This window comes from Pseudophryne corroboree, chromosome 1 (assembly GCF_028390025.1).
Source record: "Pseudophryne corroboree isolate aPseCor3 chromosome 1, aPseCor3.hap2, whole genome shotgun sequence".
Taxonomy (NCBI): Eukaryota; Metazoa; Chordata; class Amphibia; order Anura; family Myobatrachidae; genus Pseudophryne; species Pseudophryne corroboree.
In genome coordinates, this window is record NC_086444.1 from 334,108,945 (window position 1) to 334,136,821 (window position 27,877).

Genomic DNA, 27,877 nt, shown 5'->3' on the forward strand with positions numbered 1-27,877 from the left:
GTTTAACTTTTTAATTGTCCAAATATTTATTTTCCGCAAGAATATACAAATACATTGTTTAAAAATCATACAATGTGATTTCCTGTTTTTTTTAATTTAAAGATTCTGTCTCTCACAGTTGAAGTGTACCTATGATGGAAATTACAGACCTCTCACCTTTTTAAGTGGGTCAACTTGCACAATCGGTGGCTGTCCAATACTTTTTTGCCCAACTATATGTCGAAGGTGGAGACCATGAACCCCATTACCTGCATGGCTGAGTGTATGGACACTCATCGGCATAGAAGAACTTGCGCGTTTGAGTATGAAGCACTGTTATCCTATCCACTTGTAGGAAAATCCTCTGGACCTGAGAATCTAGGATGGCTCCTAGATGTAGCATCTCTACAAAATGAGACAGGGAGGACTTCTTCCAGTTGATAATCCAGTCTTTATGCCTGCAGTAAGGCAATGGTCAGACGGAGATGCTGTTGTAGGACCTCTGGAGACTGTGCTAAAATCAGTAGGTCTTAGGTAAGGAAGAATTTCAGACCCCCTGACACCCAAGATGTGCAGCCCTGACTTCAATTATTTTGGTAAAGACCTGATGGGCCGTGGCCAGTACAAAGGGAAGCATCTGAAATTGATCATGCTGCTTGTGGATCTCAGTTTGTTAGGCGTAATCCAGGCTTCCCGTATGAGTTTGGTAAGCAGAACCAACTGAAGAAATTCTACTTCAGGGTCATTCCATGCCAATTCACCCAGACATGACACCCACCAAGATTTTCATGATACTTTGTACACTTGATATTACCACATAGCTACTAACCCTTGTAATTTTTTTCTACTCTAGGCCTCACAGTTTTTGAGATATAGAGGAACAAAGTTTCGAAGAATTGCTTGGAAATGCCTCTACTGATGCTCTATTTTTGGTGCGGTGTATCTGGGGAAAAAATTCATATCTCAGTGCCTAACCTACGTATCCCTTTTAAATTGTGACCCTTTGTCAATCAAAATATGGAGATTCCAGCAAAAAAAATTTTTTTATCACTCTTGCCCGACTCGGAGAGTTCATTATACATTCCTTTACAATTCAATTAGCATTATCAACCTAAGGCAGAGGAGTTATGTCCCTTTTTTGTTTAAATTGAACATTAAAGTATACTTTAAAAGACCATGAAAGAAAATTATTGGGATTTTGATTGCCTGTATGAGTATTCTAATATTTATTTAGAATTCTCTCTAAACACAAAATTACCACTTAGGTATAATTTTGCCCACCAGGGGAGTATTTATTTTCATTTGCATATTTCTATGCATTTGTGCAGATTTTTAATTACACATATGAGAGTATTCAGTTAGCTGCGATAACCCGTTTTTGCATGAAAAACTGCGATTTTACTGCAAATCGTGAAAGAACCCTATTCAATTAGCTGCAATAATTTTTCATCAATAATTTTACCGTGAATTTCACTTCACTTTTTCTGAGCAGGTGCAAAGTTGGGGAAATTCTCTATTTTAGGGTAAAGATGTCCGGATTTGGTTCAGAAGCCTCAGGACCACCCCACCTAATGACTTAGTAGGCCCTTTGACATTTTTAATTATTTTTAACTAGCCAATAATGACATGTAATTTTTGGGGTGATCATGTGCACAGTGACAGAATTTGGGGTTCAAGGTATGAGACCGGTATATTGGGGTGCTTTATGAGTGGGAGAAATGTGGGAGGTGGGCGTAATCAGTCTTTCCACTTTTTAGGTCTCCTTAAATGACCCAAATATATACTTATACCAATTTTTACTTACCCCAAATTAAAGCAGAGGACTTACTTTACTGAAAAAAATACTGTAGCTTATCTTTTTTTCCATTTTTTTAAAAAATGTATGTAATATTCATTTGACTCAATGTAAGTACCCCAATCTATTTCATATGACATCTAATACACTTCTATACTGTTATCCTATGTTAGCTTGCCATTTTTGGGGGGTACAGGCTGATTTCCTCATTTTCACCTACACTTTTCTTGGCAAGAATTTTCCCGCAAATCCTGTTTTCACAATTTTTGAAATTGCACCTATTCAAATCCAAAAAGAAGTGTATTAGAGGTCAAATTAGATAGGATTTGGGGTGCTTAAATTGAGTCAAAAAGCCATTATATACATTAAAAAAAAAAGATACAATATTTTTTTCCCAGCAAAACAAATGCTCTCATTAAATTCGGGCTTATGGGGAGAGCCACCTCCTCTATGCTGGCATCACTCCCCAGGGCTGACCCGGCCTTTACAAATGTCTTCAAATACATATTATAGCCCAGGTGGTTTAGCGGGGGAATGCGAGCGACCCGTTCCCCTCCGTGAATGCCTCTGGTGGTCTCCCTCACCGGAAGCTAATGGCCAATGTGTACTGTAGTACACGCGATCACGCCTTACCTGATCCCCTGTACATCCGGCTGTGGCCTGGGTCCAGTAGGAGATATTTGCTAGAAAGATCCAGCTGGCGCCGCCGAGATCACTGCCCCTACTGTCAGCAAGGGTTGCTGGAGCAGTAGAGCAGGCACCCTATGGGACGTTACAGCTACTTCTTCGGACAATCAAATAACTGAAAAGTAAAGAAAATTCTAAAAGCTTGGAGCTGTTTAACAGCAGCACTCCTGCCCAAAGGTGCTTCTGGCTCCTGCCGGCACAAAACAAAAACTGGATAGCCCGGGGGGATATAAAGCAGGAAGCAACAGTGCATCATGGGACCTGAAAGTTTAACTGGTTGGTGCCCGGCTCTCTCCACAGTAATTTCTGTGGAGCCTATGGACCCTGAAGAAGATTTATTTTTCTAATCGGAACATTGCGACTTTCATTTTAACAGCCGCGCAGCCACCAGGTACACACTGGGGGGGAGGGCTGGAGTGCACAAACACCTTCCTCAAGAATCAGCCAAGACAATGTGTACCCAATCAAGGCAATATATACCCACCCGCACTCTCAGGTGTTCCATGCTCCTCTGTATCACGTTTACATATCCTGCATGCTCCGGGATCACCGCCCGCCACGATCCGTCAGCTGGAACCCCACATACCCCATTGTAAAAGCAGGAAAGACACAAGAGGCGCGATTCAAATGTATATCTGGCCGGCAGCCAATCCAGGAATTAGATTAGATCCACTATGTAGACAAAAGTGATTGCTGCAGCACATCAAACCTGATGTTGTATGCAACCGTGGGAGCTTGCATATTGAGCGTACACACCGAGTGATTTTAGGTGATATGCTGGACCTATCCGCCTGATCAGAAACCATATCACTCAATGTGTACCCAGTTTAACATTAAGTAGAGTTGATGTGTGTCTTATAAGACACAACAATGAAAATTAAAGACTGTAGCTGCCTGCACGGTTTGGTAAGAAAGTATTGTAGACTATGTGCTGCAGGAAACACATTGGAGAACTAAGTCAGCTAAACAATCACAGAGCAAAGAACTAAACACAACAATAAGTGGCAGTAATCTGGCCAGTATCAGCCATATAATTCAGAATAAAAAGTACGGAGAAATGTTGGTGCATCCTCTGTTTATTACTTTAGGTCTGCAAATGCAACACTGTGTGGCCATTTTGTAGAATTGGATTCTGCTTGCCATTTGTGGTAGTAAATGGTTCCAGCAATGGCCAGGTCTGTGCAGGAAAAAAAAAAAAAAAAAGGGTCTATTGAAAGCCCCACTTTGTGAATGGATAACCCTCCACTTAAACTAGTCCCCTTTCCAGGTAAACTGGCCACATTTATATACTTTTATTGGCAATTCAGCTGTAGAGCTTCAAAAGTGCAGCAGAAATGCTACAAAGGAAGAACCAAAGCATTTATCATAACATTTGTCTTTGACATCCAATCTGAAGCAGGTTGTCATTAAAGTCAGGGCATCATATACAGACTCTCAAAAAGCGCTTAAGTGCTCCTGCAAATTTCCCAAACAAAAATAAGGACACAGCTGAACTCCACAAATGATATATGACCTACTAGCCTGCCAGGAATGTGGATGCTTTTGAATGGAAAAAAAACCCAAAACAAACATGTAAAAACCTTTGTGATACAAGCAGATTACCATATAGTGACAGACCAGTATATCATAAAAATTATTTCTCGATCACATAGCAACTTCCTGTCAAAAACTGCGGCAAAACACTGTTTTTGACATATGCATTTGAGATTTAGGGATTTATTTACGAATCGCTGGGTTGTAAAACTTGGCACTTCTGATCGTGTTTGGACATAGTAGTAAAAACACTGACCTATTATATATCCAGCATAAATGCTATCAGAAGAGCTATTGTTTTACAACCCCATGCTTCGTAAATAAACCCCATACCCTTTAATGCAGAATAAAAAGTTAAAAGAAAACATTTGTTTATTAATAAACTGCTGTATGTAAACTACTAATAAATAAAACATTACAGAAAACAGAATTCTTTCATACATTGTTATACAATTCGCTACTGAGGAAATACGTGTCTAGAGAAGAATACAGTATTTCCTGCTCCAGCACTGAACTGGGATAGCAGATAAATGTGTTTAGACAAGAACGGAAACATTTTGCCATCTCAATTATACAAATCTCAAAAAATAGGAAAATGTAATTCCTACCTGATGGAAAAAATCATCCATAAATTGTTCCTTCTGAATAACAACCACGGTGTCCTCATCTTCATTAGCCTGTTCAGAAACAAATAAATAAAATAATATACTATTTAGGTTTCTCTCTTGGCATTTCAGCAAAAAAAAAAAAAAAACATTGGATGTCACTGGAAATGTACAGCAATACAAAACACGAAAACAGAAAATCCTCACCAGTTAAAATAGGACGCAAATACATAATTAAAAAGCAATCAATGTTTTGCACATTGTTTTAAACATGTCCCATCATTGTGTGAGATGCTGGGATGGGATCGGTAACTGCAGGGAGTGCTGGTCCTTGTATATTGGATGTTGTTGAGGTACCTCTTGCTAAGCAGGCTCTCAAATTCAGGATACATGACCTAATATAGGGGCTTTTAATGTTTCATAGGACTCTTAGCAAATGCCATATCATACCATGGAAGGTGGCCTACTATGTATTTGCAAATATGATTAAGTATCTTTTGTTACTGGTTTACAGAAGTATGCTGCAGGAATTTAGAGTTTTTGCTACATAATCCCTCCCTTTCAAGCACCTGCTATAGCCTATAAATTTGTTTGAGCAACTTCCATTGTGTGCATCAATGTATTGCATATAATTACCAATAAAATGGGGGAAACAAATTATATATATATATATATATATATACACACACACACTCATATATATATATATACATACATACATACACACATAGCTATATATATATATATATATATATATATATACACACACATATACACACACACACACACACACACACACACACATATACATACATAGTGTATACCACACGCACCATCTCAAAGACAGCAAGTAAGTACAACAAAAATTGAAGAGCAATCTCATTTTATGAGCTGAAGTCACTTCAATTGACAGGGAACAGAACTTCTTATACAAATCCTTACAGTATGACTTGGGACACAAACAACAATTTAGTCTCTGAATGAGCTGTACTTTGGATGTGCATTTCGCTTCACACTTCCATCCAAAATACCGCATCTCTTACCTTCAGCTGAAACAGAAATTCAAGCTAACATTGGTTACTATTTGCAAGCAGTTCCTTAAAAATGCAAAACCAGAGTGTAAAATGTACACAATATTTATTAGACTAATGTATTAAAAAGGAAAGGATTTCCTGTAACCAGCAAGAATGCTAAGCAAAACTCAGGAAATCACTGATTTCATCACTAAAGCCTTTAAGTATTAATAACCACTGCACTGCCTTTAATATTAAACAATCCTTTTCAAGGCAATTATTTTCGGTGTTAATGAAAATTTCCCCACTATGTACTCAGAGAAATCTGCAGGGACAGTTTCCGGGCAGAGGCTGCAATACAGGGATCGGAAGATTTCTCTGCTGCTACTCTGCCTCAATAGGCTCAAAGCAGCATACACCATCTGAAGATGGTGTAAACCAGTGATTCTCAACCTCGGTCCTCAAGTACCCCCTAACAGTTCATGTTTTCCAGGTCTCCTCACAGGATTGCAAGTGAAATAATTTGCTCCACCTGTGGGTCTTTTATAATGTGTCAGTGAGTAATGAATACACCTGCGCACCTGCTAGATAAACATGAACTGTTGGGGGTACTTGGGAACAGAGGTTGAGAACCACTGATCTAAAGCACTAATTAGCCTCTGCGGGATATTTCTGTGACATCTCTGCTTTTAGTACATAACTGAAATACATATAATTATGCAGAAATTGTAGTTTCTACAGAATAAAAAAAAAGTTGATAAATATGCCCTTAAAGGTAGTTAATATTAGGTGCCTTACTAGCAATTACCAATTATCCAGCAGCTTGTTTCTTATAGGGAGCTAGGACATTTTTTTTCAGGGTTGAATATCCAAGTTCATGCATCTCCGTGCTTAACAGGCTCATAGCTGCTACCAGCCTGGTATTCGAGGGTTATTAGAACTTTTTTTTTTTAATTACTTTTTGACACAAGAAACACCAGTCACCATGACTGGTGTATCTACTGCAGGAGGATAGAATTTAAACGTATCTGCAAGCAGCAGGTGCATTACATGTAGTATGCCCAGTCATACAAGTCTTAGCATACATGCAGCTCTGTATACACATGGATCTGTGTCTTTTAAAGGACTCTGATCTGTGTTTGATATAGAATGTGTACAAACTCTGCAGGATGCCCAAAGAATGCTGCTCTTAAAATTAGTGATACCGCATAAAGCATGAAAGTTGTCAATTAAATATTATTTCCAGGCCAGTTTCCATCAATGCGTTTTGTGACAAATGCTACCTCTAAAAGGAGTCCTTAAGACAGAAACCTTAAAAATCTCTATAAGGATACTGGAACATGTTGAATTAATGTATTAATGGTTATTTTTAATTGTAATACTTGAATATTAAAAAAAAAATGTGTATGTGTAAGTATGTACATCACACACACATCTATATATATAAAATTTAATTACCTACTGGTTAATCCTTTTCTCGTAGTCCGTAGAGGATGCTGGGGTCCACTTTAGTACCATGGGGTATAGACTGGTCCACTAGGAGCCATTGGCACTTTAAGAGTTTGAGAGTGTGGGCTGGCTCCTCCCTCTATGCCCCTCCTACCAGACTCAGTCTAGAAACTGTGCACGAGGAGACGGAAGTCTTCGAGAGAAGGATTATACACAGATAGTGGCGAGATTAATACCAGCTCACACATACAAGGCAAATCAAGCTGACTAGCATGAAAACTCAGCTGCGCTGAAGCATTACTTACCCAGTAACAATGCAGTAGTCAACTAAAAACAAAGTTGTACAGAACCATATAACCACTGCAGGAAAACGAAGCGCTGGGCCCAGCATCCTCTACGGACTACGAGAAAAGGATTTACCTGTTGGTAATTAAAATCATATTTTCTCTTACGTCCTAGAGGATGCTGGGGCCCACATTAGTACCATGGGGATGTACCAAAGCTCCCAGAACAGAAGGGAGAGCGCGCAGGCTCCTGCAGAACTGATTGACCAAACTTTAGGTCTCCAGAGGCCAAAGTATCGAACTTGTAGAACTTTGCAAACATGTTCGACCCAGACCAAGTAGCCGCTCGGCAGAGTTTTAAAGCAGAGACACCCCGGGCAGCCGCCAAGGAAGAACCCACCTTACGAGTAGAGTGGGCCTTAGCAGACGTAGGACACGGCAAGCCTGCCGTAGAATACGCATGCTGGATAATGAACCTGATCCAGCGAGAGATCGTCTGCTTAGAAGCAGGACACCCAATTTTCTTGGGCTCATACAGGACAAACAGAGAGTCCGATTCTCTGTGACGAGCAGTCCTCAAATAGATCTTTAGAGCCATTACAACATTTAAGGACTATAATGAGATTGAGCAGCCAGTCGCAACTGGCACCACAATAAGTTGGTTGATATGAAATGCCGACACAACCGTTGGAAGAAACTGCTGACGTGTCTGGAGCTCAGCTCTATCTTCATGGAAGATCAAGTATGGGCTTTTACAAGACAAAGCCCCCAACTCCGACACCCGTCTAGCAGAAGCTAAGGCCAACAAAGTGATAGCCTGCCACGTGAGAAACTTCACCTCAACCTCCTGTCGAGGCTCAAACCAGTCCGACTGGAGGAACTGCAACACCACGTTAAGATCCCAGGGCGCCGTAGGCGGTACAATGGGAGGGTGAATGTGCAGAACTCCCTTCAAAAAAGTTTAAACCTCAGGGAGGGCAGCCAATTGTTTCTGGAAGAAAATAGATAGGGGCGAAATTTGGACCTTTACGGATCCTAACCTCAGGCCCATATCCACACTTGCTTGCAGGAAGAGGAGAAACCGTCCCAGTTGAAATTTCACCGTAGGAAACTTCTTGGACTCACACCAAGATACATATTTTTTCCAAATACGATTGTAATGTCTAGAGGTTACTCCTTTCCTAGCCTGTATCAGGGTAGGAATAACCTTGTTCGGAATGCCCTTTCGAGCTAGTATCTGGCATTCAACCTCCATGCCGTCAAACGTAGCCGTGGTAAGTCTTGATAGGCGAACGGTCCCTGCTGCAGCAGGTCCTCCCGAAGAGGAAGAGGCCTCGGCTCTTCTAGCAGTAGATCCAGAAGATCCGCGTACCAAGACCTTCTTGGCCAGTTTGGAGCAATGAAGATCGCTTGAACCCTTGTTCTCCTTATGAGCTTTAGCACTCTTGGAATGAGTGGGAGTGGTGGAAACACGTACACCGACTGGAATACCCACGTAGTCACTAGGGCGTCAACCGCCACTTCTTGCGGGTCCCTCGACCTGGAACAATATCGCCGAAGCCTCTTGTTGAGACGGGAGGCCATCATGTCTATTTGGGATACACCCCAAAGATCTGTTACCTCCTTGAACACCTCCAGATGGAGACCACACTCCCCTGGATGGAGATCGTGTCTGCTGAGGAAGTCCGCTTCCCAGTTGTCTACTCCCGGAATGAAGACTGCCGACAGCGCCAACACGTGTTTTTCTGCCCAGAGGATGATTCTTGTTACCTCTGACATTTCAGCTCTGCTCTTCGTTCCGCCCTGTCGGTTTATATAAGCCACTGTCGTTACATTGTCCGACTGCACTTGAATGGCCCGATTTCTTAGAAGATGGGCCGCTTGTAGAAGACAGTTGTTCCAGAATGTTTATCGGTAGGCCGGCTTCCAGACTTGACCACCTTCCTTGGAAGGTTTCCCCTTGAGTGACTGCGCCCCAACCCCGGAGACTTGCATCTGTGGTTAGAAGGATCCAGTCCTGAATCCCGAACCTGCGGCCCTCCAGAAGATGAGGTAATTGTAGCCACCAGAGCAGTGAAATCCTGGCCTTTGGCGACAGACGTATTCTCTGGCGCATGTGTAGATGAGATCCCGACCACTTGTCCAGGAGATCCAGCTGGAAGGACAGAGCATGGAACCTCCCGTACTGCAGAGCCTCGTAAGAGGCCACCATCTTCCCCAGAAGGCGAATGCACTGATGAACAGACACCTGGGCTGGCTTCACGACATCCCGAACCATTGTTTGTATCACCAACGCTTTTTCCTCTGCACTTCCGTGTCAAGGATCATTCCCAGAAAGGACAACCTCCTGGTTGGTTCCAAATGTGATTTTGGAAGATTCAGGATCCAACCGTGTTCCCTGAGTAGATGGGTCATGAGAACAATGGACTGTAACAGCTTCTCCTTGGACGATGCCTTTATCAGCAGATCGTCCAGATACAGAATTATGTTCACCCCTGTCTGCGGAGGAGAACCATCATTTCCGCCATCACCTTGGTGAATACCCTCGGTGCTGTGGAGAGGCCACATGGCAAGGCCTGGAATTGAAAATGACAGTCCAACAGTGCGAATCGGAGATAAGCTTGATGCGGTGGACAAATCGGAATGTGGAGGTACGCATCCTTGATATCCAGGGATACCAGGAATTCCTCCTCCTCCAGACCAGATATCACCGCCCTTAGAAACTCCATTTTGAACTTGAACTCCCTCAGGAAGGGGTTTAGCTATTTTAAGTTCAGAATGGGTCTGACCGAACCATCTGGTTTCGGTACCACGAAAAGGTTCAAATAGTAACCTTTGTTTTGCATATGGGGTGGAACTGGTACAATAACCTGTGCCTCCACCAACTTCTGGATGGCTTCCTGTAGGATAGTCCTGTCTGCAAGAAAAGCTGGCAAGCCCGATTTGAGGAGGGAGATCTTGAAATGCCAGCCTGTACCCCTGGAACACAATATCTTCCACCCAGGGATACAGGCCAGACGACACCCAGACGTGACTGAAATGCCTGAGTCTCGCCCCCACTGGCCCCACCTCCAGGCCGCGCGGTCCACCATCATGCTGAGGACTTTGGCGTACCTGAAGTAGGTTTCTGTTCCTGGGAACCCGCAGCAGCAGGTTTCTTGGATTTTGGCCTACCTCCTCTAAAGAAGGTGTTGGACTGCTTGGCCTTTCTTGCTTTGGTAGTCCGAAAGGACTGTGATGCAGCTGAAGAAAAGGGTTTCTTCGTAGCAAGTGGAGCTGAGGGAAGAAAAGGATACTTACCCGCTGTAGCCGTGGAAATCCACGCATCCAACGCTCCCCCAAAGATAGACTGACCCGTGTAGGGTAGGGTCTCCACACCTCTCGTGGATTCCATGTCGGCAGACCACTGGCGCAGCCAAAGTCCCCTACGAGCTTAGACAGACATGGAAGATATCCCTGCAGCCTTGGAACCCAGGTCTTTCATGGATTCCACCATAAATCCTGCAGAATCCTGAATGGTACGTAAACACAATTCAACATCACTTTTATCCATTGTATCCAAATCCTCAAGTAACGTGCCTGAACACTTTACTATAGCTTTGGAAATCCATGCACAGGCAATAGTGGGACGTAGTATCGCCCCTGAAGCCATGTATACGGATTTGAGCATAGTATCAATTTTACGATCAGCCGGCACTTTTAAGGCGGTAGATCCTGGAACAGGTAAAACCACCTTTTTTTTTTAGAGTCTGGATACAGACGCGTCTATTATGGGTGGGTTTTCCCAGTTTTTCTTATCCTCCTCAGGGAAGGGGAAAGCAACCAGAAACCTTCTGGGGATCTGGAATTTTTTTCTCTGGGTTTTTTCATGCTTTCTCAAATATAGCATTTAATTCTTTAGACGCAGGGAAGGTTAGCGAGGCTTTCTTATTGTCAGTGAAGTAAGCCTCGTCAACCTGCTCAGGTGTTTTATCAGCAATATTCAACACATCTCTAATAGCCTCTATCAACTGCACCCCTTTTGCAAGAGATGCCGCCCCCCGAAGCACATCCCCCTCACCGTCTGCTGTACCAGAATCGGTATCCGTGTTATCTTGCATAATCTGGGGAAGAGCACATTTGTGGGAACATACAGTGGGGGGCCCTGAGGTAAAAGAACCGGACCAGACTGCCATAGAGTTCTGCAAAACATGAGTTGCAGATTCATTCTGTGCAACCCTAGTAGAAATCTGAGAAATCATAGTTTTAATAGAGGATAACCATTCAGGCTCCCTTGCTGGTATCTGCGCTAAGACAGTGCTATCCTGAGTACATGGTATGGGACCATCCTGAGAGGACATATCCCCTGCAGCATATGACACAGAGTCCCTGGACATAGCTTAATGGAGACCACAGACACTCCACACACACACACACACACACACACACACACACACACACAGGAGGACAGACAGTTACACCCCCCCCCCCCCCCCACACACACACAGCGCTTTCAAGGTATAGGGAGACCCCCAACCAGCGCGGACTGTGTACCTTAATAGGTTACACAGTCTCTACACAGCCTCCCCCCCCCTTCTACAACCCCCTGGTACCGTAAGATAGCTGGAGTTGAATTGGAGGGACAGCTCTCACTGACAGCACTTCTGCAGGCAATAAAATGGCGCTGAACGCTGCTGGGTCCGCTCTGAGGAGAAGCTCCGCCCCCTTAATGGTGCTGTCTTCCCGCTCTTCTGGAGATTATACTGGCTTGAGGAATTTTGCTGGCAGCGTTCCCGGGACCCTGACAGGCTTGGAGGAGATGTGTAGGGTGTAGGCGCTGGCTCAGGGCACCCATCACAGTGCCGCAATATGTACCGCTGAGCCCCGGAGAGCAGTTAGTACTGCGCTCCACACCCTGTTGCAGCCATCTTCACTCCGGCTCCCCGCTTGCTAGGGGGGCCAGTGACTAACTCGCCATTGATCTTCTGGCTCTGTAAGGGGGTGGCGGCATGCTGCCGGGGTGAGCGATCCCCTGTGGCGGGGAATGTTCGATTCCCGCAGGAGCTCAGTGTCCTGTCAGCGGAGATAGTGGTTCAGACACCGCAGGGCGGACACTGTCGCCCCCCCCCCCCCCCCCCCTTCGTCCCACGAAGCAGGGAGGCTGTTGCCAGCAGCCTCCCTGTAAAATAATAAACTCTAAAAAATAGGATTTTGGTACTTACCAGGTAAATCCTTTTCTTTGAATCCATAGGGGGCACTGGAGTTACTCTTGGGATATGGACGGCTTCCATAGGAACAAGGCACTGAATAGTTAAATTTATAACTCTACTCCCCTCCATATCCCAGAGTACCTCAGTGTTTTTTACTGAGCCGAACAGGAGCTATAGAGAGGTTGACAATGGAGAATTACATATAACATAACGGACAACAATAAAGTTGACACATAACGTGACTGACAACTAAACAGTTGGCACTATAACCGCTAGAACTTGAAACTTTGAACCAGTCGGTGAGAATGTGTTACCATAAGATCCTCTGAACTTACCACAAACCAGGTAAAACTGCTCTGGGTGGGCGTCCAGTGCCCCCTATGGATTCAAAGAAAAAGGATTTACCTGGTAAGTACCAAAATCCTATTTTCTTTTTCATCCACTAGGGGTCACTGGAGTTACTCTTGGGACGTACCAAAGTTTCCCCCGTGGGCGGGAGAGTTGTTTGGCACCTGTAACACTAGGCGGCCAAAGCTAGATGCTGATGCAGCAAACGTATCAAACTTATAAAAGCGCACAAACGTGTGCACTGATGACCATGTAGCCGCCCGGCAAAGCTGCGTCGTAGAAGCTCCACGACCAGCTGCCCACGAAGTTCCCACAGAACGTGTGGAATGAGCCGTTACTGATGTAGGCGGCTGTAACCTAGCATGAAGGTAAGCCTGACGAATGGTCAGTTTAATCCATCTGGATAAAGTCTGCTTAGAAGCTGGCCAACCCATCCTGGCAGCATCAGAGAACAAACAACGTATCCGTCTTCCGAACTGTAGACGTTCGGGATACATAAACACGTAACGCGCGTACCACATCCAAGGTTCCAGAATTTCCTGTCAACACAGGAACTACTATTGGTTGATTGATGTGAAATGATGACACTACCTTTGGTAAGAAAGTGGAATTCGTCCGAAGTTCCGCTCTGTCATGATGAAACACCAAATACGGTGGCTTGCACGACAAGGCACCCAAATCTGAAACACGCCTTGCTGAAGCTAAGGCTAGTAGAAAAATTATTTCCAAGTGAGAAACTTAATATCCACTTGTTGTAAGGGTTCAAAATAAGAAGACTGTAAGAAATCTAAAACCAGATTAAAGTCCCATGGCGCTGTAGGTGGAATGAATGGAGGCTGTACTCTGAGGACTCCTTGCAAAAAAGTGTGTACCGACGGCAATAGAGCCAATCGTCTTTGAAAGTAAATTGACAACGCAGATATCTGCACCTTTAGTGTAGATAAACGCAGTCCTCCATCTAACCGTGTCTGAAGAAATAACAAAAAACGGGATAACTTGAAAGATGGAGTCGGAAACTTCCGATCTTCACACCAAGCAATATAGATACGCCAAATTCTGTAATAATGAGCTGCCGTTACCGGCTTCCTAGCTCGTAACATGGTTGGTATCACCGATTCTGGAATGCCCTCTCTTCTTAAGAGGGCGGTCTCAACGGAATGCGGTCAAGATGCCGCCGGACGGAATCCCGGCGGTCGAAATACCGACGCCGGAATCCCGACCGCCACAATCCCAACATATTCTCCCTCCGTGGGTGTCCACGACACCCATAGAGGGAGAATATAATAGTATATAACCGTGCCCGCAAGGGGCTGCGTTCCGCTCACCACCCGTCGGGATTGTGTGGTCGGGATTCCGGCGTCGGTATTTCGACCGCCGGGATTCCGACCGGCGGCATTTAGTACTGATCCCATAATAACCCATCAAACGCAGCCGCGCTAAATCGGGGTAAAGAAACGGACCCTGTTGTAACAGGTCCGGACGTAGTGGGAGCGGCCAAGGATAGTCTGCGAGTAGCCCGCGGAGGTCCGAGAATCAAGCCCTCCGAGGCCAATGAGGCGCCACTAGTATTACTGTGACGGACTCTCTTTTGATCCATTTAACAACAGAGGGAGCAGCAGAAACGGTGAAAACAGATACACGAGGCTGTACGGCCACGCGATGGTGAGAGCATCCACTGCCACTGCTTTTGGATCTCGCGTTCTGGACACATACTGGGGGGTTTGGTGATTGTGGCGAGATGCCATCAGATCCACTTGAGGGTAACCCCACATTTGGACCAACATGTGAAACACTTCTGGATTTAATGCCCATTCTCCTGGATGAAAATCCCGACGGCTGAGATAATCCGCCTCCCAGTTGTCCACTCCCGGAATGAATACTGCCGACAATATCACTTGGTGTCGCTCGGCCCAATTGAGGATTTGCGCTACTTCCCGCATTGCCCTGCGGCTTCTCGTTCCTTCTTGTTTGTTGATGTATGCGACTGCCGTCGCATTGTCTGACTGCACCTGAACAGTGACACCGAAGCATGTGCACTGCTTGTCGTAGCGCATTGTAAATTGCCCGGAGTTCCAGTACATTTATAGACAGCAATCTTTCGTGATCCGTCCAGAGAACCTGGATTTGACAATTTTGAACTACAGCTCCCCAACCTCTGAGGCTCGCGTCCGTCGTTAGAATTATCCAATTCCAGGCGCCGAACCGTTTCCTGCGGTTAGATTGTGTACTTTGAGCCACCAGAGTAGAGACACTCTGGCCCGTGGTGACAACCTCACCCTGTGGTGAATCTGCAGATGCGAGCCCGACCACTGTGCAAGCACATCCAGTTGAAAAGGACGTGAGTGGATTCTCCCGAACTGAAGTGCTTCGAAAGCTGCCACCATTGTGCCTAAGAGGCGAATGCACAAATGTACCGAGACTGTGCGTGGCCTGAGCACTAATTGAACCAGATGACGAAAGACCTGCACTTTCTGTTCTGGTAGGATAAATTCTATGATTTACCGTATCGAAAATCATACCTAGGAATTGAAGTCGTTGAGACGGAATCAGATGTGATTTCTTGAAATTGACAATCCAACCGTGCTGAACCAGTACATTGTACGTTAGCAACGCAAGTTGGAGGAGCATCTGGTGAGACGGAGCTTTGATGAGCAGATCGTCCAAGTACGGAACTATTATAACTCCCATGGATCTGAGATGAGCTATCATCACAGACATCACCTTGGTGAATACCCGAGGTACTGACGAGAGGCCAAACGGTAGAGCCTGAAACTGATAATGGTTTTGCCGTATTCCAAACCGTAAAAACCTCTGATGAGGTGGCCAAATCGGAATGTGTAAGTACGCATCCTTGAGATCCAGTGCAATCATGAATTCCTGTGGCTCTAAACCTGCAATTACTGACCGCAGAGATTCCATCTTGAATCTGTAGTAAGTGACGTACCGAATGAGACCCTTTAAGTTCAATATTGGCCTGACCGAGCCATCCGGCTTTGGTACCACAGACAGACTGGAATAATAACCCTGACCTTGTTGGTGTACAGGGACCGGAATCAAAACTGCTGCATCCAGCAGGGAATGAATGGCAATTTGCAGAACCGCCCTCCTGTCGTCCGACAGAGGCAGTCCTGTCTTGAAAAACCGCAGTGGCGGGAGACACTCGAACTCTATTTTGTAACCTTTTAACACTAAATTGCGGATCCACCCATCTGTGGACGTCTGGAGCCATGCCAACTGGAACGTCTGAAGGCGTGCTCCCACAATTGGAGATCCGAGATGGGCTAGGAGCCCGTCATGCCACTGGCTTGTCAGTGACCTTAGGGTCCTGACGACTGGTGTTGGTTTGTTGGAAACCACGTCCACGACCTCGTCTACCAGGCGTGGCTGTTCCTCTGCCACGCCCGCGAAAGGACTGAGGTCTAAAGGATTTGAAGGCCGGTCCAGAGTATCTCCGTCTAGGTACTGTTGGAGGCACTGGTAAGAAAACAGATTTTCCTCCCGTGGCCTCCGAAATCCATTTGTCCAATTCAGGACAAAACAACTTCTCGCCACCGTAAGGTAACGCCTCTATACCTTTTTTGACCTCCGCCTGCCAAGACCGCAGCCAGAGTGCTCGTCGTGCTGTAACTAGCGAGGATGAAAGGCGAGAAGTGAGCTGACAGACGTCAGTAGAGGCTGTACATAGATAATCAGCAGCTTCCCAGATTTGATCAGCGAGAAGTATAAGGTGATCGTCACGTAAGGCAGACTTGAGTTCTGTTATCCATACCATTAGCGCCTTAGTTACCCAAATGCCAACCAACCCAGGTCTAAGCAACACTCCTGCTGCTGTATACATGGACTTTAGCATAGCTTCTATTTTACGGTCAGACGGGTCTTTGAGCGTAGTAGCAGTTGGTACTGGTATGGTTAATTTCTTTGTAAGTTTAGACATAGACTAATCCACCACTGGCGGATTCTCCCATGTAGCTGTCACAGACTCTGTAAACGGGTAACTAGACTTAAATCTGTGAGGTATAGAAAACAGTTTATCCGTATTCTTTCGTGTTTCTAATAACATCTTATTAAGAGATTCCGAAACAGGAAAACACATTGGAGTTCTCTGTCGTTTAGTAAAGACGACCTCATCATTTGTCATCGGCTCCTCAGTTTCTGTAAACTTCAGAGACTGACGCACTGCTCTGATGAGATTATCAATGCCCGGGCTGTCAAAATCGTCAGTATCTGACTGCTGGTCTACTTCGCCCTCCTCACCGTCATCTTGCGGAAAGAGGTCTGGCATAGAATCGTCAGAATGCAACATAGCAGAAACTGGTAAATCATAACACAAATGAAATTTATCCTCTCTCCCCAAAGTGGACTTGGACTTTTGGCAAGGCTGAGACACCTCCGGTAGTTCTAGCGGTCTCACCTTAGACTCAGATCTTGCCGCTTCCCGCTCTTGACAAGCGGCGGCCAATTCTGATTGCAATCCAGCCATAACCTGTGTTAGCATAGCCCATGGAGGGTCAAGGGATGAAACTGGCTTTTTAACCGGAGCCGAACTTGTATTCGTAGCTGAATCCACAAAACATACTGTACAAGTGGTAGATCCATATGGCAACACATTCTTACAGACATGGCAGTGAGACTGCTTTTTTGTTTTTGCTGGTACCTTACTCATTATGCAGACAGACAACACAAAATACAAAGACAGACAACTTGCACGACTCAGTAAAACTGTACTAAGGTGTCTATATATATATATATACATATATATATACATACATATACATATATATATATATATATATATATAGCAAAGTCACAGAACAAAGTCCCGGGAAGCCGCACTGACACTCTCCATTAATTAAAAAGCAGGTGTCCGGTTAAATTCATGGATAGAGTCACATGCCAAACACTCAAGATGAGGGTTAAGACAGAACCAGCACTCTGCGTGATTTTTCAAGATAAATTTTACTCCAAGCAGTGTTTCCAAACAACGGTAATCACATCGACATCAGCATAAGGAACAAAGGCATATACTCATCACTGGTAACATCCCAAACAGCCGTTTTCGGTGAACAACCTTCCTCAGGGGAATAACCATGCATATGATCTAGCTGCCATGTGAAAAAAGTGCTTGTGTGCCGTGCAACTATTGCATCAGTTGTGAGCTTCTTATGTATGCTCACAATATCATACTCACCACCAGCACCTGGAGTCCAATGCCGCCATCAGGGACCCATCAGCTCATCAAACACGTTTCCCGGGGCGCAGGCCGTGGAACGCACGCCGGTTACCACGTGACCGGAAGTCCCGGCACGTGGAACGCAGGGTGCGTGTCACACGGCGGAAGTGTCCCCAGTCCGTGCAGAGCAGGTCGACAATGGTTCCCCAGGCAACATAAAGCGTCCACCAAGGTTCTGGTGGCGATGACTGGAATACAGCAGCAATGAAATAACCATGTGATGCAAGATTAGTTAAAGAATAACATAATTATGAGCATGTATTGATAACGACGTTAGATGTAACTAACGGTAACAAAGTTAATTAAGTGTGTTATGTTAGAGAATGCTCATAATAATGTAAAGGTGTAAAGAAAAAAGAAAAGATTATATATATAGTGCAGTGCACGCCAGTCTATATAAAACCTGATCTCAAATTCCCACCAACACCCCTGCGCCTTCTATGGAGTAGAGATGTAGTACAGGAACGTCTGGAATCACAATAGGAAAAACAGCATGGTTAAAATGGCCCCCCCATGCTTACAGTATACACAGAGTACAGATTATAACCTTCCAATCAGACATAATCAGAGCATTTCCCGTTTAAAAATAAGATTTTACTTACCGATAAATCTATTTCTCGTAGTCCGTAGTGGATGCTGGGACTCCGTCAGGACCATGGGGATTAGCGGCTCCGCAGGAGACAGGGCACAAAAATAAAAGCTTTAGGACTAGGTGGTGTGCACTGGCTCCTCCCCCTATGACCCTCCTCCAAGCCTCAGTTAGGATACTGTGCCCGGACGAGCGTACACAATAAGGAAGGATTTTGAATCCCGGGTAAGACTCATACCAGCCACACCAATCACACCGTACAACCTGTGATCTGAACCCAGTTAACAGTATGACAAACGTAGGAGCCTCTGAACAGACGGCTCACAACAATAACAACCCGATTTTTTTGTAACAATAACTATGTACAAGTATTGCAGACAATCCGCACTTGGGATGGGCGCCCAGCATCCACTACGGACTACGAGAAATAGATTTATCGGTAAGTAAAATCTTATTTTCTCTGACGTCCTAGTGGATGCTGGGACTCCGTCAGGACCATGGGGATTATACCAAAGCTCCCAAACGGGCGGGAGAGTGCGGATGACTCTGCAGCACCGAATGAGAGAACTCCAGGTCCTCTTTAGCCAGGGTATCAAATTTGTAGAATTTTACAAACGTGTTCTCCCCCGACCACGTAGCTGCTCGGCAGAGTTGTAATGCCGAGACCCCTCGGGCAGCCGCCCAAGATGAGCCCACCTTCCTTGTGGAATGGGCCTTGATAGATTTAGGCTGTGGCAGGCCTGCCACAGAATGTGCAAGTTGAATTGTGCTACAAATCCAACAAGCAATCGTCTGCTTAGAAGCAGGAGCACCCAGCTTGTTGGGTGCATACAGTATAAACAGCGAGTCAGATTTTCTGACTCCAGCCGTCCTTGAAATATATATTTTCAATGCCCTGACAACGTCCAGCAACTTGGAATCCTCCAAATCGCTAGTAGCCGCAGGCACCACAATAGGCTGGTTCAGGTGAAACGCTGAAACCACCTTAGGCAGAAACTGAGGACGGGTCCGCAGTTCTGCCCTGTCCGAATGGAAAATCAGATATGGGCTCTTATACGATAAAGCCGCCAATTCTGATCCTCTCCTGGCTGAAGCCAGGGCCAGTAGCATGGTTACTTTCCATGTAAGATATTTCAAATCCACCGATTTGAGTGGCTCAAACTAATGGGATTTGAGAAAATCCAAAACTACATTAAGATCCCACGGAGCCACTGGGGGCACAACCGGGGGCTGTATATGTAGTACTCCTTTTACAAAAGTCTGGACTTCAGGAACTGAAGCCAATTCTTTCTGGAAGAAAAACGACAGGGCCGAAATTTGAACCTTAATGGATCCTAATTTGAGGCCCATAGACAATCCTGTTTGCAGGAAATGTAGGAATCGACCCAGTTGAAATTCCTCCGTCGGGGCCTTCCTGGCCTCACACCACGCAACATATTTTCTCCAAATGCGGTGATAATGTTGTGCAGTCACCTCCTTCCTGGCTTTTACCAGGGTAGGGATGACCTCTTCCGGAATGCCTTTTTCCCTTAGAATTCGGCGTTCAACCGCCATGCCGTCAAACGCAGCCGCGGTAAGTCTTGGAATAGACACGGTCCCTGCTGAAGCAGGTCCCGTCTTAGAGGTAGAGGCCACGGATCTTCCGTGAGCATCTCCTGAAGTTCCGGGTACCAAGTTCTTCTTGGCCAATCCGGAGCCACGAGTATCGTTCTTACTCCCCTTTGCCGTATAATTCTCAGTACTTTTGGTATGAGAGGCAGAGGAGGAAACACATACACTGACTGGAACACCCACGGTGTTACCAGAGCGTCCACAGCTATTGCCTGAGGGTCTCTTGACCTGGCGCAATACCTGTCCAGTTTTTTGTTGAGGCGGGACGCCATCATATCCACCTTTGGTTTTTCCCAACGGTTCACAATCATGTGGAAGACTTCTGGATGAAGTCCCCACTCTCCCGGGTGTAGATCGTGTCTGCTGAGGAAGTCCGCTTCCCAGTTGTCCACTCCCGGAATGAACACTGCTGACAGTGCTATCACATGATCTTCCGCCCAGCGAAGAATCCTTGCAGCTTCTGCCATTGCCCTCCTGCTTCTTGTGCCGCCCTGTCTGTTTACGTGGGCGACTGCCGTGATGTTGTCCGACTGGATCAACACCGGCTGACCCTGAAGCAGGGGTTTTGCCAGGCTTAGAGCATTGTAAATCGCTCTTAGCTCCAGTATATTTATGTGAAGAGACATCTCCAGGCTTGACCACACTCCCTGGAAGTTTCTTCCCTGTGTGACCGCTCCCCAGCCTCTCAGACTGGCATCCGTGGTCACCAGGACCCAGTCCTGTATGCCGAATCTGCGGCCCTCTAACAGATGAGCACTCTGCAACCACCACAGAAGAGACACCCTTGTCCGTGGAGACAAAGTTATCCGCTGATGCATCTGCAGATGCGATCCGGACCATTTGTCCAGCAGATCCCACTGAAAAGTTCGTGCGTGGAATCTGCCGAATGGAATCGCTTCGTAAGAAGCCACCATTTTTCCCAGGACTCTTGTGCATTGATGCACAGACACTTTTCCTGGTTTTAGGAGATTCCTGACAAGTTCGGATAACTCCCTGGCTTTCTCCTCCGGAAGAAACACCTTTTTCTGAACAGTGTCCAGAATCATTCCCAGGAACAGCAGACTTGTCGTCGGGGTCAATTGAGATTTTGGAAAATTCAGAATCCACCCGTGCTGTTGCAGCACTACTTGGGTTAGTGCTACTACGTCCTCCAGCTGTTCTCTGGACCTTGCCCTTATCAGGAGATCGTCCAAGTAAGGGATAATTAATACGCCTTTTCTTCGCAGAAGAAACATCATTTCGGCCATTACCTTGGTAAAGACCCGAGGTGCCGTGGACAATCCAAACGGCAGCGTCTGAAACTGATAATGACAGTTTTGCACCACGAACCTGAGGTACCCTTGATGTGAAGGGCAAATTAGGACATGCAGGTAAGCATCCTTGATGTCCAGGGACACCATAAAGTCCCCTTCTTCCAGATTCGCTATCACTGCTCTGAGTGACTCCATCTTGAACTTGAATTTTTGTATGTACAGGTTCAAAGATTTCAGATTTAGAATAGGTCTTACCGAGCCGTCCGGCTTCGGTACCACAAATAGTGTGGAATAATACCCCTTTCCCTGTTGTAGGAGGGGTACCTTGACTATCACCTGCTGAGAATACAGCTTGTGAATGGCTTCCAATACCGTCGCCCTGTCTGAGGGAGACGTTGGCAGAGCAGACTTTAGGAACCGGCGAGGGGGAGACTTCTCGAATTCCAACCTGTAACCCTGAGATACTACCTGCAGGATCCAGGGGTCCACCTGTGAGTGAGCCCACTGTGCGCTGAAATTCTTGAGTCGACCCCCCACCGCCCCTGAGTCCGCTTGTAAAGCCCCAACGTCATGCTGAGGGCTTTGCAGAAGCCGGGGAGGGCTTCTGCTCCTGGGAGGGAGCTGCTTGGTGCACTCTCTTACCCTTTCCTTTGCCTCGGGGCAGATATGACTGTACTTTTGCCCGCTTGTTCTTATAGGAACGAAAGGACTGCGGCTGAAAAGACGGTGTCTTTTTCTGTTGGGAGGGGACCTGAGGTAAAAAGGTGGATTTCCCGGCTGTTGCCGTGGCCACCAAATCCGATAGACCGACCCCAAATAATTCCTCCCCTTTATACGGCAATACTTCCATATGCCGTTTGGAATCCGCATCACCTGACCACTGTCGCGTCCATAAACTTCTTCTGGCAGATATGGACATCGCACTTACTCTCGATGCCAGAGTGCAAATATCCCTCTGAGCATCTCGCATATAAAGAAAAGCATCCTTTAATTGCTCTATAGTCAATAAAATACTGTCCCTATCCAGGGTATCAATATTTTCAGTCAGGGAATCCGACCAAACCACCCCAGCACTGCACATCCATGCTGAGGCGATGGCTGGTCGCAGTATAACACCAGTATGAGTGTATATACTTTTCAGGGTAGTTTCCAGCCTCCTATCAGCTGGATCCTTGAGGGCGGCCGTTTCAGGAGACGGTAACGCCACTTGTTTTGATAAGCGTGTGAGTGCCTTATCCACCCTAGGGGGTGTTTCCCAGCGCGCCCTAACCTCTGGCGGGAAAGGATATAATGCCAATAACTTCTTTGAAATTAGCAGTTTTCTATCGGGGTTAACCCACGCTTCATCACACACTTCATTCAATTCCTCTGATTCAGGAAAAACTACAGGTAGTTTTTTCAGACCCCACATAATACCCCTTTTTGTGGTACTTGCAGTATCAGAGATATGCAAAGCCTCCTTCATTGCCGTGATCATATAACGTGTGGCCCTACTGGAAAATACGTTTCTTCACCGTCGACACTAGATTCGGTGTCCGTGTCTGGGTCTCTGTCGACCGACTGAGGTAAAGGGCGTTTTACAGCCCCTGACGGTGTCTGAGACGCCTGGACAGGTACTAACTGGTTTGCCGGCCGTCTCATGTCGTCAACTGATTTTTGTAACGTGCTGACATTATCACGTAATTCCATAAACAAAGCCATCCATTCCGGTGTCGACTCCCTAGGGGGTGACATCACCATTACCGGCAATTGCTCCGCCTCCACACCAACATCGTCCTCATACATGTCGACACACACGTACCGACACACAGCAGACACACAGGGAATGCTCTTATCGAAGACAGGACCCCACTAGCCCTTTGGGGAGACAGAGGGAGAGTTTGCCAGCACACACCCAAGCGCTATAAATATATAGGAACAACCCTACAGAAGTGTTGTTTCCTTTATAGCAGCTTAATATATCAATATCGCCAAAAAAGTGCCCCCCCTCTCTGTTTTTTTACCCTGTTTCTGTAGTGCAGTGCAGGGGAGAGTCCTGGGAGCCTTCCTCGCAGCGGAGCTGTGCAGGAAAATGGCGCTGTGTGCTGAGGAGATAGGCCCCGCCCCCTATTTCGGCGGGCTCTTCTCCCGGTGTTTGTGAGACCTGGCAGGGGTTAAATACATCCATATAGCCCCAGGGGCTATATGTGATGTATTTTTAGCCAGAACAAGGTATTATCATTGCTGCCCAGGGCGCCCCCCCCCCCAGCGCCCTGCACCCTCAGTGACCGCTGGTGTGAAGTGTGCTGACAACAATGGCGCACAGCTGCAGTGCTGTGCGCTACCTCATGAAGACTGAAAAGTCTTCTGCCGCCGGTTTCTGGACCTCTTCACTTTTTAGGCATCTGCAAGGGGGTCGGCGGCGCGGCTCCGGGACCGGACTCCATGGCTGGGCCTGTGTTCGATCCCTCTGGAGCTAATGGTGTCCAGTAGCCTAAGAAGCCAATCCATCCTGCACGCAGGTGAGTTCACTTCTTCTCCCCTAAGTCCCTCGTTGCAGTGAGCCTGTTGCCAGCAGGACTCACTGAAAATAAAAAACCTAATAACTTTTTCTAAGCAGCTCTTTAGGAGAGCCACCTAGATTGCACCCTGCTCGGACGGGCACAAAAACCTAACTGAGGCTTGGAGGAGGGTCATAGGGGGAGGAGCCAGTGCACACCACCTAGTCCTAAAGCTTTTATTTTTGTGCCCTGTCTCCTGCGGAGCCGCTAATCCCCATGGTCCTGACGGAGTCCCAGCATCCACTAGGACGTCAGAGAAAAAGGCTTAATAGCCTCTTTATCTAAAAACCCATGCAGCGTTCTGCTGCTGCTGCTATGGGTCACTCTCTCCTAATGTGTGTGCTTCCCTCCCCCCTGTACTCCGTGTACTCTATTACACGGAGCCGGGGATTACCTGCGGGGAGCTGCTGGAGGGAGCCGGAGAGCGGTAGCGGGAGTCGGGGAGCGCGCTGCCTAGAGCCGTCAGCGGCTCAGCACAGTGAATGCGGCCGGCGCGGCTCATAGTGTCCCCACACAGTGGGGCGGCAGCGTAAGCTGACCGCCCCGTCCCCACATACCTGGACGCCTTGTAGTGAGGGCTCCAAAGGGGCTTCTTCTGTAAGCTCCATCCAGCCTCTCCTGCAGGATCCTGCACGTGGCTGTGAGGGAGCTCTTTTTAGAGAGGCCCGACACGCCAGTAGCTGCTTGTTAAGCAGCTTCCACTATCCCGGACCCTCGGCTATTGGAAGGGGGGAAGGGATGTGGAAAATGTTCAAAATAAAAATAAAAATATTCAAATAAGTGTGTATAATCCACACAAGCCTTGTTGCTACAATGAGCACAGAAAAAACGCTGAGGTACTCTGGGATATGGAGGGGAGTAGAGTTCTAAATTTAACTATTCAGTGCCTTGTTCCTATGGAAGCCGTCCATATCCCAAGAGTAACTCCAGTGACCCCTAGTGGATGAAAAAGAAAATAACTTTACTAGAGAAACTCTGGAGAGCTCCCCTAGCTGTGACCGACTCCTCCGGGCACAGTTTCTAAACGGAGTCTGGTAGGAGGGGAATAAAGGGAGGACCCATCCCACACTCTCAAACTCTTAAAGTGACAATGGCTCCTAGTGAACCTGTCTATACCCCATGGTGCTAATGTGGACCCCAGCATCCTCTAGGACGTAAGATAAAGGAAGTTCCTGCAGCTTACCTAGGTTGTCCCACAATCCAAATATATACTGGTAAGTTAATCGGATCCCAACAAAATTAACTCTAGCATGAATGTGTGTGCGTGTACATGTGGTAGGGAATACAGACTGTAAAGCTCCACTGGGGCAGAGACTGATATGAATGGCCAAATATTCTCTGTAAAGTGCTGCAGAATGTGTGTGTGCTATATAAATAACTGGTAATAAATAAATAAATAAAAGCATACAATTGGCTTCCATATAAACTATGAGGAGGATGCAAAACGTATACCATGTAGAAGACAATGATTCAAAGAACGTAGTAAGCAGTGTACAATATATTGTACAAATATATATTATATAGTGATATAAAAACACTATTTACTAGAACAAACATCATTCAAGCAGTGTTTGAATAGGTTAAATGTTTCCAATCACATCAATTTATTCTGGTTAGCAAATAACGTTACTGTACTATGCGTTGTCTAAATAAACATTTTCACTTTTAGGCTGATTAAAAACCATAGAGTTTCGGCCTGAAGGGGGCGTGGTCTGGATGGTGAGGAGTGCAGACATGCTTCTGCATGGCTCCTCTACCCACCTTCATTAAAGTTGTTTTTCAAGGTCAACACCCACTGTGGACACCCTCCGGGGGCTCCCCTTCCCCCCCTGTAACACACCTGTGCCCAGTAGAGTTCGCCGCGGAGCAGTTTTCTCTGTTCCTGCAGGTTGCGGCCTACGCACCTCAGGAAGCCGGGGCCTCGCGTACATTTTACACCCGCGTTTGGAGCTCCATAGCGGGGACGCAGCTCCGGGAAGCCACTGTTGAGAGATCTGGGCAATACCCTTTCCTGTGGAGCTTTAGAATTTCACTCAGCAGTATCTTCTTCTACTACAACTGCCCCATCTTGTGGCCACTGGGTGTAACTACATGCACTTCTCCCACAGTGTACTCGATACATAATACATATTATTCTGCAGTCTTCATAGGAACGCAGCTATCCCAGCACCTGCCGTGACTATCGGATGCGATGTCCCCATGGTGGATTGACCACGCTATTATGATTATGATGTGACTGCTCTGAGACCATTCTGCCTCCACCCGACTGCTCCTTTGACATGACAATTCAACCTTCCTGTGGATCCTTCTCTGATTGATATTACTGACGTCTCCTATCTCCAGTCCCGTTATCTGTGTCGGTCAGCTTTATTATGCCTCCCAAGAAATATAAGGCCGCTAAATCTGTTTCCCAAGTGGCGTTCTTTAAACCTTCTCCTCAAACCGCTAAATCAAAAGATGTACGGAGTGGCTCCTCTAAGTCTGTTGTACCTGTGTCCTCGCCGCTTCGAGATGCGTCTGCCCCTATCACTGTTACCACACACACCAGCTCTATCGAGGACAGTGACTCACTTACGGTGGGCGCTATGAAGCATCTCCTAACGCAATTTAAGGATGAAGTTGCGGCTGAATTCAGAGCGACTATGAAGGAATGCCAGAGATCTATTGATGAGATTGGTGGCCGCACCGATCACCTAGAAACAAAAATGGGTGAAGTAGTGTCGTCGCATAATGACCTGATCTCTTCCCATGAACTGCTTCAAACCGAGGTAACGGCACTCAAGGACAAGCTTTCTGAACTAGAGGACAGATCGAGACGTAACAATATAAAGTTGCGAGGTGTTCCGGAGGCTGTTGCCAATAGCGCATTAAACGATTTTGCAGTTGACCTCTTTAGCAAACTCCTTCCCTCATACCGCTCGGCGGACTTTCTGATTGATCGCATCCATAGGCTCCCTAAAGGCAGGAACGCTCCTGATGGGGTCCCCCGAGACGTTCTTATGAGGGTACATTATTTCCACGTGAAGGAGGCAATTTTGAAAGCTGCTAGACCCTCGGATACTGCTTCGGAGGCTTTGGGTTCACTTCAGATATTCGGAGACCTGTCCCCTGCTACTCTAGCGAAAAGGCGCTCTCTTTACCCCATCACGTCAGTGCTACGCAGAGAGAACATTCTATACAGATGGGGATTTCCTACAAAGTTGCTTATTTCTCGAGAAGGTTCTACTGTCGTTATAACAAATGTCGAGGAGGGGAAAAAGATCCTCGCGTCATGGAACTATGCAAGCTCATCTACATACACCTCTCCCGAACGGGGCCTTCAGCGGGACTGGGCCTCGTCGGCTGCTGAGCTCTGAGTATCGTCTGTTCCACTACACTTGCATTGTTTTTGTATCTTTCTAATCATTTTATGTCATGTTTCATATTTTACACCAGTTCCTTGGCAGTTGCTTATTACGGGTGTCTATGTAAGGCCGATTTGAATGCTGTTAGACTGTTTTTCAGGTGATGCCTCGACACCGCTGGTTTACTGTTTGTTGTCTGCCTCTGTTGCTCCGTCTACCGCCCACGTCTCTTTGGTAGCTGGGTATTTTACCCTAGAATACTTATTTTCTTCTTTTTTTTTTGTCCCGGAGGCTGGCGGTACGGGGGACCAGAGATAGAGGTCCGAGGAACTGCATCTTGTTGAATTTTAGTTCGGGTGTGGGCAGATTGACCACTACCCCCCCCAGACTAATTGTGAGTCGCCATGGTTAGGCGTCCAACCATGCCC

General features: G+C 46.3%; 1 protein-coding gene across 2 annotated transcripts in view; it reads right to left on the reverse strand.

The window, feature by feature from the left end:
* The window catches only part of STX2 (syntaxin 2), a 273,207-nt gene that overhangs the window by 198,437 nt on the left and 46,893 nt on the right, over positions 1-27,877 (reverse strand). For both annotated transcript variants that reach the window (XM_063964647.1, XM_063964646.1), the window contains exon 2: positions 4,603-4,671. In XM_063964647.1, the coding sequence (XP_063820717.1) occupies positions 4,603-4,671 (69 nt within the window). The remainder of the gene's footprint in view (positions 1-4,602; positions 4,672-27,877) is intronic.